This window comes from Tachypleus tridentatus, chromosome 2, assembly GCF_004210375.1.
Source record: "Tachypleus tridentatus isolate NWPU-2018 chromosome 2, ASM421037v1, whole genome shotgun sequence".
Lineage (NCBI taxonomy): Eukaryota > Metazoa > Arthropoda > Merostomata > Xiphosura > Limulidae > Tachypleus > Tachypleus tridentatus.
In genome coordinates, this window is record NC_134826.1 from 150,671,632 (window position 1) to 150,685,083 (window position 13,452).

At 34.5% G+C, this 13,452-nt stretch overlaps 1 protein-coding gene across 1 annotated transcript in view; it reads left to right on the top strand.

Moving 5' to 3' along the window:
• Positions 1 to 230: 230 nt before the first annotated feature.
• Positions 231 to 13,452, top strand: part of LOC143245360 (nose resistant to fluoxetine protein 6-like) — a 103,572-nt gene continuing 90,350 nt past the window's right edge. Inside the window, exon 1 of the mRNA XM_076491605.1 lies at positions 231 to 511. Coding sequence (XP_076347720.1) covers positions 397 to 511 — 115 coding nt within the window. The 5' untranslated portion in view covers positions 231 to 396. The remainder of the gene's footprint in view (positions 512 to 13,452) is intronic.

The window sequence follows — 13,452 nt, forward strand, 5'->3', positions numbered from 1 at the left end:
TGTTCCGCAAATGTGTTCAACCCACACCCAACACACGGCAGGAAATCCAGAGGCAACTGCAACAAATGGATACTACAGAACGATAAACACGGAAAACAGAAATTATAGTAAGTGATTTCCATATCTTACTTTGTGTTGACTGGGGTTGCAGGGTAGGTTGGAGAAATGCCCTACTCTCTTCTCACAGTTAGAATAGTTAATGTGTTACCTAAGCTGAGGAGATAGAGGCAGGATACAGGAGATGGAGTTAGGAAGCTTACCACTAGGGTACAGGCCGTACCCTGGGGCTTGTCGGGTGGTGGACGGTGCTTGGCGGCGAAAGACGCAGGAACCCCTGTGTGGTTAGCTGGCGGGTGTTGGGTACATGGAGGTGAGCCCAGACTACTCAGGTCAGTAATGGAAACCGACTCTTTGAAAAAGGAAAGAACTGCATGGTCAAGTACTGACTTGGAGTCAGGCGACCACACAAACTTGATAACCCAGAAAAATGATCCGAAGTCGCTCAATATAGGTAAGAGTTTAAATTCCGAGCAGAAATCGAATGTAGACTATGGCTAAGTTCCAACGGCAAAATTAACAGGTAAAGTTAAAGAACTGATGTTATTGACAAATGTTGTAAATAAAATAATGATATGTAGTAGTTTCCCCTAGCACAAGATTCTGGATGATAAATAATTATCTTTAAAGAGATATCTTTATCACCCAAGCCCAGTTTGTGCTTAGAACAAACATCTGTGGGAACATGACGTTTAAAAAGTAGGAAAATTATAGGTAGGGTTGAGTAAGCGTTCTGCCCACAGAGACAGCGCCTTATAACAAGGAGGCACGGATTGATTGATAACGCCACCTATAAACTAGACTCCACATTAGTTTAAGGGTTAATTACTAAACATTGAAAGGGTTTTATGTAAATGTTTCATAGTTGATACCTATCTAATGATAGTGTAAATAATTATGGAACTATAATGAGAAATAATTTATTTGCACCAAGTGTATGTGTAGACAGTACATGGACATTGCCTGAAGGGGGCCTGAGTAAGTACGGGTTACTCTGGTCCTCGTGCACCATGTATAAATACACTTGACAGTTGCTGATATAAAGAAAGGAGGAAGAGGTTGACGGAACCTGACCCACCTGGGTATATAAACATAAATGTAAATACCTATAAGAGATAGAACACGGATTGATCGATTTTTTTTCTATAGGAACAGTGTTATAAGTCAGCGATGCGTTTCTGCAGTCTTCTAGTGGCACAGCGGGAGGCCTGCAAATTTATAACGCTAGAAACCGGGTTTCGATACCTATAATGAGCAAAGCACAGATAGACCATTGTGTAGCTTTGTGTTTAATAGCAAATGGCAAGTAATGTTCCTTGAAAAAATATTTTTCCCTTAAAGTTGATTTTATTAACAGTATAAACCACGACGTATATTGATACTTATTAATACAAAGAAAGAAACATTACATGTATGAAGACGTGTATTGATACTTATTTAATACAAAGAAAGAAACATTACATGTATGAAGACGTGTATTGATACTTATTAATACAAAGAAAGAAACATTACATGTATGAAGACGTGTATTGATACTTATTAATACAAAGAAAGAAACATTACATGTATGAAATTTAATTTGAAGACAATTAACTATTATGTCGTGAATAGAAAACAGTGAAAAAGTCATAGTAAACAAAGAAACCGTCAGATACCAAACAAACTAGTTTCAACGTATTTAGTGGCCCCTTTCAGTTTCGCATTGCCTTCAGGTGGAAAGAAACAAAACAAGACTGATAAACAAACACTTGTGTGACAGCCGCTCTTGGAATTCCGTTAAAGACACGAGGAGTTCTTTGTAAAGTGACCTTGAGAGGTGTTGAAGTTGGATGTTTTTTTTTTTTATGTAGTTATCTGTTCCTTATAAGCTTCGTGTTGATTTCCAACCAGTTTGATGACCGGAATCTCTCATATGAAGACATTGTTTTGGTTTCCATATTTTGTCCTTTTTAAAATATTCAAAACCTCTCATGTCAACGCTTTTACCTGATTCCTCTGCATGACATTTCTGACCGAATTGACATGATTGTTTCGCAATTTTTATATTATAATTTTTTGTATTTAAAATCCACGTGACCCAAACCATGCAGGCCCGGCATGATCAAGTGATTAAGGCACTCGACTCGTAATCTGAGGGTCGCAGGTTTGAATCCCCATCACACCAAACATGCTTACTCTTTCAGCCATTGGGGTGTTATAATGTGACGGTCAGTCCTACTATTTTTTGGTAAAAGAGTAGTCCAAGAGTTGGCGGTGGGTGGTGATGACCAGCTGCCTTTCCTCTAGTCTTACACTGCTAAATTAGGGACGGCCAGCGCAGATAGCCCTCGTGCAGCTTTGCGCAAATTTCAATACAAACCACACTACAACCACACAGCGCTCGAGTCAGTATTTTTCACATCTTCACAACATCTCCATCAATGTGCTCCACCAGAGGCTACATCGTAATTCATTTTTTTATCGCAGGGGAATGAAAGGGGATAGTTATCTGTTGAACTAAAACCCTTCTGTTACCCTCCAAGATCTAATTCAGAACTTTTTTTCTGCTTTTCTTGAGGGCGTCGGTCATTCAGTTCCAACACACTATTCTTCAGAATATACCGAATTAACTCAAGGACCTTAAACTCACCAACCCACAACATCAGGACCGTCACCACTTCCTAAACTGTTATTGAACTAACACTAACTAATGTCTTCTAACGTTTCTTTTTCACTTTAGAACGAGACAACGCCCTACAGATACACCCTTCACTAAACTTCCCAGCAAGCCTTTCATCCCTTTTGCGCGAAGCAATAAACCATCAAATCCTTCTACAAGCACGTCTAAGCAGACGAAACCAGGTAAAAAGCAACCACACAGTCTACCTGCTTTCACAGACAAGTTTACGTAGAGTGAACTGGTGAGAAGATATCACTGTAAACTCAGTTAGTGCAGACCCCTTCATTACACTCAACCAAATCCAACAGTAGCTGTGAAAAATATAACATATTATAATTTATTACGTTATGTACTTTACATGTTACTATTTCAAATAACTGGAATTTTGAATTTGAATTTAGTAGTTAATTAAATGTTAATATGTATTAAGTTTATGTCATTGACCACCAGGATTGATACACAGTGTTCTTTTTTATCACAAATATATTTTAATATACAAAAATAAAAACAATACAGTTGTTAATAACGGGTATTACTAATAGTTATTACAAATGATGGTTTATATACAATAATTTACAAACTTACTAACAATATTGAGTCTTATATGCGATCACTGAATATTTTATCGACGGTTCACGACGAGCAGATTAATTCCGAGTTGATGTTGTTGCACTGGTTTAAGCTAGCGAACTAAGTTTCCCTCACGGCGAGTGGAAACTGACTTCTTCCAGCAAAGATATTTAATGTCCTCCTAGAAATAAGAACATTAGAAATAATCCAATGAAGCTGAACGGTTTGTAATATTCGAAATATATAACATTCCTGGTTAATTTTGTATTTTTCCGATTAATAGACGTTAATCACAGGTATAGTTTCCTGGGCTTATAGCAAACTGACTGTACAGGGTGACCCGTAAGTCCCTACCCATCCATATGTTATATACAATTACGCATGTATTATAAATTTGTTTCTTTTTTTTCAGAGAAATATGGCCGATGTAAGCCCATTTATACTTAAAGAGCGTATTGTGACAAGTACGTGGGTACATGAGTGCAAGAATACTGGTGACACCCTGGATACAATAAGATATATGGATGAGTGAGGACTTACGGGCCACCCTGTAGCTATCCAATAGTATTGTCCTTTCTTGGGCCGTTGCTTTTATACAAATCACGCGAGTATCTAGAACCTTCACCATGATTCGCTGAACATTTTGCGGCATGCTGGGCATTTGTAGTAATAATCACGCGAGTATCTAGAAGCTTCACCATGATTCGCTGAACATTTTGCGGCATGCTGGGCATTTGTAGTAATAATCACGCGAGTATCTAGAAACTTCACCATGATTCGCTGAACATTTTGCGGCATGCTGGGCATTTGTAGTAATAAGGAGAAGTATGATATATATCGACAAAAGTATTTAAAAGAAATGGTCATATAACACCAATTGCCTAAGAAGAAAGACATATTGAGAAACGTTCCTGCTTGGTGATTTATGTTAACTTCTTCCTGTATACTTAACTGGCTCGGCATGGCCAGATGGTTAAGGCACTCGACTCGTAATCCGAGGGTTTCAGGTTCGAATCCCCGTCACACCAAACATGCTCACCTTTTCAGTGATGGAGGCGTTATAATGTTATGGTCAATCCCACTTTTAGTTGGTAAAGGAGTATTCCAATAGTTGGCGGTTAGTGGTGACGACTAGCTGCCTTCCTTCTAGTTTTACACTGTTAAATTAGGGACGGCTCGTACAGATAGCCCTCGGTTAGTGGTGACGACTAACTGCCTTCCTTCTAATTTTACACTGTTAAATTAGGGACGGCTAGTGCAGATAACCCTCTGTTAGTGGTGACGACTAACTGCCTTCCTTCTAATTTTACACTGTTAAATTAGGGACGGCTAGTGCAGATAGCCCTCGAGTAGCTTTGCGCGAAATTCAAACCAAACCTTCGTATTTAAAGTTCCACTGTTCGTTTCCCTTCATTCACGGCTTCTCTTGATTCGCGCCCTTTAGTCGTGTTATATTATCATCAAACACTCAGCTTTTAAATAACTCAACTTGTTTTTAGATCTTGGCCTAAACTTTTTGCCTCTATTTTAAAGCTTAACCATTTTCCAGGAGTGGAGTGACTTGTTTGTTTTTGAATTTCGCGGAAAGCTACATGAGGGTTGTTTGCGCTAGCCATCCGTAATTTTACAGTGCAAGACTAGAAGGAAGGCAGCTAGTCATCATCACCCACCGCCAACTCTTGGGTTACTCTTCTACCAACGAATTGTGGGATTGACCGTCGTCACATTATAATGTCCCCACGCCTGAAAAGGTAAGCCTGTTTACTGTGAGGGGGATTCGAACCCGTATCCTTCTGATTACGAGTCGAGCTCCCTAGCCAGCTGGCCATGCCAGGCCTGAGGGGGTGAATAGAAACTAAAGTTACTAACCGCACCTGATTATCTTTCAGGTCCCAAGCTTTGAAACCAAATTACCTGCCAAGTTCAGGTCCCAAGCTATGAAACCAAATTACCTGCCAAGTTCAGATCCCAAGCTTTGAAACCACATCACCTGCCAAGTTCAGGTTCCAAGCTTTGAAACCAAATTACCTGCCAAGTTCAGGTCCCAAGCTATGAAACCAAATTACCTGCCAAGTTCAGATCCCAAGCTTTGAAACCACATTACCTGCCAAGTTCAGGTCCCAAGCTTTGAAACCACATTACCTGCCAAGTTCAGGTTCGTTCTCGGACAATACCTGTTCGCGTCGTTTTCCATTCTACCTAATGACAACCTGATATTGTACGAAAGGTCGCATCGTAACTGGATATGAGAAATCATGTTGTACGGTTAATATATATTAAAATGTCGTGTCTTGCTTTTACTCGATGGATTTTAGAATTGCATTTAACATTCGAGAGGAACCAGAGCATTTCTTTCACCATAGTGGCAAAATACTAATTATTCATTAATTATCAAACAATATTTTTACATGTGTTAGTACGAATAAACATAAACACTTGTAGAATCTAAACTACAGCTACAGAGACCATTTAGTCTTGATTATAACTTGGATCTAACGTATATAGTAACACTATAATATGATAATTACAAGTCTGAGACTGTTTTATGTGATTATTGTTTCATAAAGTTGTAGGAACTAGTTCTATGTAGAGTTTGTTCCAGGTTTCTCTAGTTTATATTAATGCTAATTTTATTACTGAATGTTCAGCGGTAGTTCTCACGACGTCTTACACTAAGAACCAGGCTCAGATGTCTGTGGTGGGCAGAGTACAGATAGCCCATTGTATATCTTTGCGCTTAACAACAAAACAAAGAAAGTTTAATGGTACCATTTCTCAGTAAAAACAAACGTTTGTTTACTCAAGATTCTATAGTTCAAATTTACTAAAACAATAGAAAATATTATGAAAGTTACAACGTAAAGCGTGTTGTCTCTATACAGCGAAAATGTTCATTATGTTTGAACAGACCTAGTCAGGACAATTATATTATTGGCTATGGCATGGCCTGCTGGTTAGAGTACTCGAAAGAGTTAGACCTTTCAGCCAAGGTGGTGTTATTAAAAACGATAATTCCTATTAATCGATTAGCATAACCTAAGGGTTGACGGTGGGTAGTAGTGAGGGATGACGAGAAAAATACAGTAGAAACGATGGCCGAAGAAAGTCGAAACGTTGTTCGCTTCTCTGCATAAAAAACGTTATCAACCCAAACGAGCCGTTTTTACATATGTATTTAGCTGTCTATCTAAATACTAAACATGCTCGCCCTTTCAGCCGTGGGGGGTATTAATATGTGACGGCCAATTTCACTATTCATTGGTAAAAGAGCAGCCCAAGAGTTGGCGGTGGGTGGTGATGACTAGCTGCCTTCCCTCTAGTCTTATACTGCAAAATTAGGGACGGCTAGCGCAGATAGTCCTCGAGTAGCTTTGCGCGAAATTCAACAACGATTGTTTAATTAATTAGTTGGAACAAGCCGATATATTCACTCCAAACTATGAAAACAAAACCGAAAATTAGGAATGTGAACCACACAGTTTAATACTAGATTCTCTAATCTTAAAGTATTAAAGATTATATTATGTTCTCAACTTCGTTTTAATTTATATTATTTGAACAATGGTGAAAAAAATTCGATTCTTAACCAATTAGAACGCGAATTCATCATTTTTCCTTCATTCCATAAACTTGCTTAAAGATAAGTTGTTCTTGTATGTAGTGAAGAAATGTTTTAAAAAGTGTTATAAAGAGGTATTACAGAATGACTTTCTTGTGTATAACTACGTCAAAATTGAATTTTTCTTAACTGTTTGCTTGTTGCTAAGCTCAAAACTTCGCAAAGATAATTGTCCTCTGCCCACTGCAGTGATTGAACTTTAACTTTTAGCTTTATAGGCAGCTGCGCAGTGCTTAATAAAGAAACATTGGAACACGCTTAACTCTGTAACTTAGGATTCATTAGTGGTGGTACCGTGTTACCACTAAAAAAAGTACACGTATTATGCGCTCACGCGTTCCCTGTTTATTAGTTTCCAAGTTACCGTTAGGAGGGGAATTTTTTAATAATTAACAAATATGGTAGCAATTCTCATACAATGACAAATGCTAGTCTCTGAAGACAATAAAACAAAATAGAAAATATTACATATAAATAAAATAGTAGATGTATGATGTAAGAACGAGAAGTAAGTAATAGGAAATTGTACGTGAGAACGAATGTTTTAATTTATAATGAAATAGTCCCTCTAGTACAGTGGTAACTCTATGGATTTACAACCCTAAAATAAGAGGTTCGATTCCCCTCGGTAGACTCAGCGGATAGCCCAATGTGGCTTTGCTATATGAAAAACACATACATTGGAATACAAATATTCGCTCCTTAAAACTAACCTGTGTTTTCAGGTATAATTTTAGAAATTTTGATTCTCTTATAACATTAAAGAATTAGAGCCTTTGAGTTATGTTGGTAATTGATGGCCCGTGGTATTTCGGGTGAATAATAACAGTTTGAAATTATTGGGAGTGTTCTAATATAAATATTTGTTTATTGTTGCTTAATTCTCTTGCTAAACGTTTTCCAATACGTGTGGTTGCACAGTACAAGGCTGCATTCTTTGACATAACTAGACCATGTCATCAAAAGGCAAGATCTGAGTTAGGGTTAATAGAAAATGAACATTTAGATAACTTGTAAAAAAGAGACTGGTCAAATTTCGTCAGAATTGCTGTCAGAACTTGTTGTTGTTTAGACCCAGCAATCAACCAACTATCAAGCCTCTTCCACTTGTCTCTGTTGAGCAATAGGGTTCAGTACATGTGTTAGATTTATTTATAGGCTAGCTCAGCAGCTAGCTGATCATGTAATGATCATGTAAATACTAATTTACATGAGTAATTAATTTGAAAGATCGCTAAACATAAGTTAAGATTTATCATGGATGTTTTTGTTGTGTGTGTTGTATTTTGTTTTCCCGTGTATTAGTTGTATTAAACCTTCTAAGGGTGTATTTCTTGTGTAATGAGTATGTTTTCTGTAATATAATAATATTAATTATGAACTCAACGCGTTTTAAGTTTAAATGAAAAGAGTAGGGTTTAGGTGGTGTATGAATTACCTTTCACACTGACAAGACTGTATGATACAAGTTTCACGTTTAGCCAAGTATCTGTGTAATTTTAATGTTACAAGGAATAACTAATTTATTTTAACCTTATTAATGTTATCAGAAAATTATATTTTAATGTCATCGGATTAAAAGTTCGAATTCATAACTCACAGAAATTGTTTTTAAATCGCTTATTATATTTTCATGAACTAGGTTATGAAATACACTTGAAGACTTCTAAAACAAAAGTTTGGTGTGAATTTCACACAAAGTACATTAGGTCTAATTGCGCTAGCTATTCCTAATTTAGTATTAAAAGATTAGAGAGAAAGTAGCTAGTTATCACCACCATCCGCCAACTCTTGGGCTACTCTTTTACAAACAAATAGTGGGATTAATTGTAACATTATAACGCTTCCAAGACTGAAATAGCAAGCACGTTTGGTGAGACGGGAATTTGAAACGCAACCCTGATACTGAAAATCAAGCGACGTCTTAAGCACGTGGCCATGCTGGGCCTTCTAAAACAAATACTGAGAAGTTCCATAAATGTTTTATTTTTTATCCATCTATAGTTGAAGATTGTTGAATAAACACGTATCACTACCGTTGTCATGGTTAGTAATCTGTAAGAACACCCAACTCTGTTTACTAATTACTTACAAATTATTAATACGAGATATAAATTAACAATTAATTTATCTCCTTTGTATGGATGGCAGAATCGCTGTTGTCTTTAGGAAGTCTTGCGAAATATCGCATGAGCTCGAGAAACTTAGATTCGATCCTCGATCATTTTCCTGTCATCAGAGGCAGTTCGTTTTAGAAGTGAAGACCGTACCAGAAATAAACTAAATAAGAATCAGTATTTATTAATGGTAATAATCAGTAGATAAATTTAAGTAATCTTACTGATCATTTATCATGAAAACAACTGATATTGGATGACACAAACTTACCTTAAATACAGTGAAACGTTATAATACTCAGCGAATACGCTGTATAATGAAGTAACGGCTTTTACTGTTATTATCCTGTAACATAATAGTGATTATAAATATAATATACAGTTAGCTATATCGTACATTTACGTCTCAGTTGGTCATTTTTCCTTTCCATACCTAATATTCTTTGGAGCTTTGGACTAACGCTGGATAATAATAATGGAAAATGTGCCATTTGTTTAAATAATAATGGTAAATTGTATAAAGACTTCTATCAGAATATATGATTTATGGTACTATATCCTGTTTTGTTAAGTATAAACACAAGGCATGAAGAGGGACCGTTTCGCTGTATGTTTAGTTTTAGTTGTCTTTCCATACGTTACTAAGACTAAGATCTCCATTTATACAGCTGGTTGATTTTTGATGGTATTAGGAGTGTTTCAGATAAAATTACGTAAGGGCTATCTGTGCTAGCCATTTCTAATTTTGAACTACAGAACTAAAGGGAAGGCAGCTTGCCAAGAGTACCAGCCATGAACTACTCTAATCGAATAGGGGATTTGACGGTCACTCTTATAACGAACTTACAACTATAAAATTCGGAGGCATTTTATGGAACGCAAATAATTGACCCTCGGACCTATATATAGTCTGGCATGACAATGAATGCTTCTAATAATTTTTTTTTATAACGTAAAGAGTTGATTTAGGACTAATATTTCTAAACCACAACTTCTGTAATCAAATTTCCAACACGAGGCTTCTGTGTGCTTACAGATTGTGCTGTTTTATCTGTCATATAGTGGCCTCCACGTTTATATAGCCTAGATAATTTCACTGGTCGTAGCTAGTTTGTAACAAGGAACTAGAACACACATACTACATTATAATTACCTCACAAAATAAGGTAGATCGTGTTCAATCACCGCGGGCGTTTCTAGAAGTTACCACGATATTACCTTGAAATGTCCTCTTCTGTCGTTCATTATTTATCTCTTGCTTCTGAACTAGTAATGGTTGGTAGTAAGAAGATAACAGCGTTTGTCTATCGATTTAGTTCTCACTAAACATTGACGACTACATTCAAGTATCTACCCAATTCCCGAAATTGACAGTCACAATATTTACACTGTTATCCAGTGTTTCTAGTTCGAAGTATTAAATTAATAAATAAACGAAATAATTCGCTTAGTCTTTGAAATGCTCGGTTGAAGAAACAATATAACAAAAGTGTGTAAGAGTTATGAAACTCTGATTGAATATACAATATAGCAAAAGTGTGTAAGAGTTATGAAACTCTGATTGAATACACAATATAACAAAAGTGTGTAAGAGTTATGAAACTCTGATTGAATACACAATATAACAAAAGTGTGTAAGAGTTAAGAAACTCTGATTGAATATACAATATAACAAAAGTGTGTAAGAGTTATGAAACTCTGATTGAATATACAATATAACAAAAGTGTGTAAGAGTTATGAAACTCTGATTGAATACACAATATAACAAAAGTGTGTAAGAGTTATGAAACTCTGATTGAATACACAATATAACAAAAGTGTGTAAAAGTTATGAAACTCTGATTGAATATACAATATAACAAAAGTGTGTAAGAGTTATGAAACTCTGATTGAATACACAATATAACAAAAGTGTGTAAGAGTTATGAAACTCTGATTGAATATACAATATAACAAAAGTGTGCAAGAGTTATGAAACTCTGATTGAATATACAATATAACAAAAGTGTGTAAGAGTTATGAAACTCTGATTGAATATACAATATAACAAAAGTGTGTAAGAGTTATGAAACTCTGATTGAATACACAATATAACAAAAGTGTGTAAGAGTTATGAAACTCTGATTGAATACACAATATAACAAAAGTGTGTAAAAGTTATGAAACTCTGATTGAATATACAATATAACAAAAGTGTGTAAGAGTTATGAAACTCTGATTGAATACACAATATAACAAAAGTGTGTAAGAGTTATGAAACTCTGATTGAATATACAATATAACAAAAGTGTGCAAGAGTTATGAAACTCTGATTGAATATACAATATAACAAAAGTGTGTAAGAGTTATGAAACTCTGATTGAATACACAATATAACAAAAGTGTGTAAGAGTTATGAAACTCTGATTGAATATACAATATAACAAAAGTGTGTAAGAGTTATGAAACTCTGATTGAATACACAATATAACAAAAGTGTGTAAGAGTTATGAAACTCTGATTGAATATACAATATAACAAAAGTGTGTAAGAGTTATGAAACTCTGATTGAATATACAATATAACAAAAATGTGTAAGAGTTATGAAACTCTGATTGAATATACAATATAACAAAAGTGTGTAAGAGTTATGAAACTCTGATTGAATATACAATATAACAAAAGTGTGCAAGAGTTATGAAACTCTGATTGAATATACAATATAACAAAAGTGTGTAAGAGTTATGAAACTCTGATTGAATACATTATATAACAAAAGTGTGTAAGAGTTATTAAACTCTGATTGAATATACAATATAACAAAAGTGTGTAAGAGTTATGAAACTCTGATTGAATACACAATATAACAAAAGTGTGTAAGAGTTATGAAACTCTGATTGAATACACAATATAACAAAAGTGTGTAAGAGTTATAAAACTCTGATTGAATATACAATATAACAAAAGTGTGTAAGAGTTATGAAACTCTGATTGAATACACAATATAACAAAAGTGTGTAAGAGTTATAAAACTCTGATTGAATATACAATATAACAAAAGTGTGTAAGAGTTATGAAACTCTGATTGAATACACAATATAACAAAAGTGTGTAAGAGTTATGAAACTCTGATTGAATACACAATATAACAAAAGTGTGTAAGAGTTATGAAACTCTGATTGAATACATTATATAACAAAAGTGTGTAAGAGTTATTAAACTCTGATTGAATATACAATATAACAAAAGTGTGTAAGAGTTATGAAACTCTGATTGAATACACAATATAACAAAAGTGTGTAAGAGTTATGAAACTCTGATTGAATACACAATATAACAAAAGTGTGTAAGAGTTATAAAACTCTGATTGAATATACAATATAACAAAAGTGTGTAAGAGTTATGAAACTCTGATTGAATACACAATATAACAAAAGTGTGTAAGAGTTATAAAACTCTGATTGAATATACAATATAACAAAAGTGTGTAAGAGTTATGAAACTCTGATTGAATACACAATATAACAAAAGTGTGTAAGAGTTATGAAACTCTGATTGAATACACAATATAACAAAAGTGTGTAAGAGTTATGAAACTCTGATTGAATACACAATATAGCAAAAGTGTGTAAGAGTTATGAAACTCTGATTGAATACATAATATAACAAAAGTGTGCAAGAGTTATGAAACTCTGATTGAATATACAATAGAACAAAAGTGTGTAAGAGTTATGAAACTCTGATTGAATACACAATATAACAAAAGTGTGTAAGAGTTATGAAACTCTGATTGAATACACAATATAACAAAAGTGTGTAAGAGTTATAAAACTCTGATTGAATATACAATATAACAAAAGTGTGTAAGAGTTATGAAACTCTGATTGAATACACAATATAACAAAAGTGTGTAAGAGTTATGAAACTCTGATTGAATATACAATATAACAAAAGTGTGCAAGAGTTATGAAACTCTGATTGAATACACAATATAACAAAAGTGTGTAAGAGTTATGAAACTCTGATTGAATACACAACATAACAAAAGTGTGTAAGAGTTATGAAACTCTGATTGAATACACAATATAACAAAAGTGTGTAAGAGTTATGAAACTCTGATTGAATACACAATATAACAAAAGTGTGTAAGAGTTATAAAACTCTGATTGAATATACAATATAACAAAAGTGTGTAAGAGTTATAAAACTCTGATTGAATATACAATATAACAAAAGTGTGTAAGAGTTATGAAACTCTGATTGAATACACAATATAACAAAAGTGTGTTAGAGTTATGAAACTCTGATTGAATATACAATATAACAAAAGCGTGCAAGAGTAATGAAACTCTGATTGAATATACAATATAACAAAAGTGTGTAAGAGTTATGAAACTCTGATTGAACACACAATATAACAAAAGTGTGTAAGAGTTATGAAACTCTGATT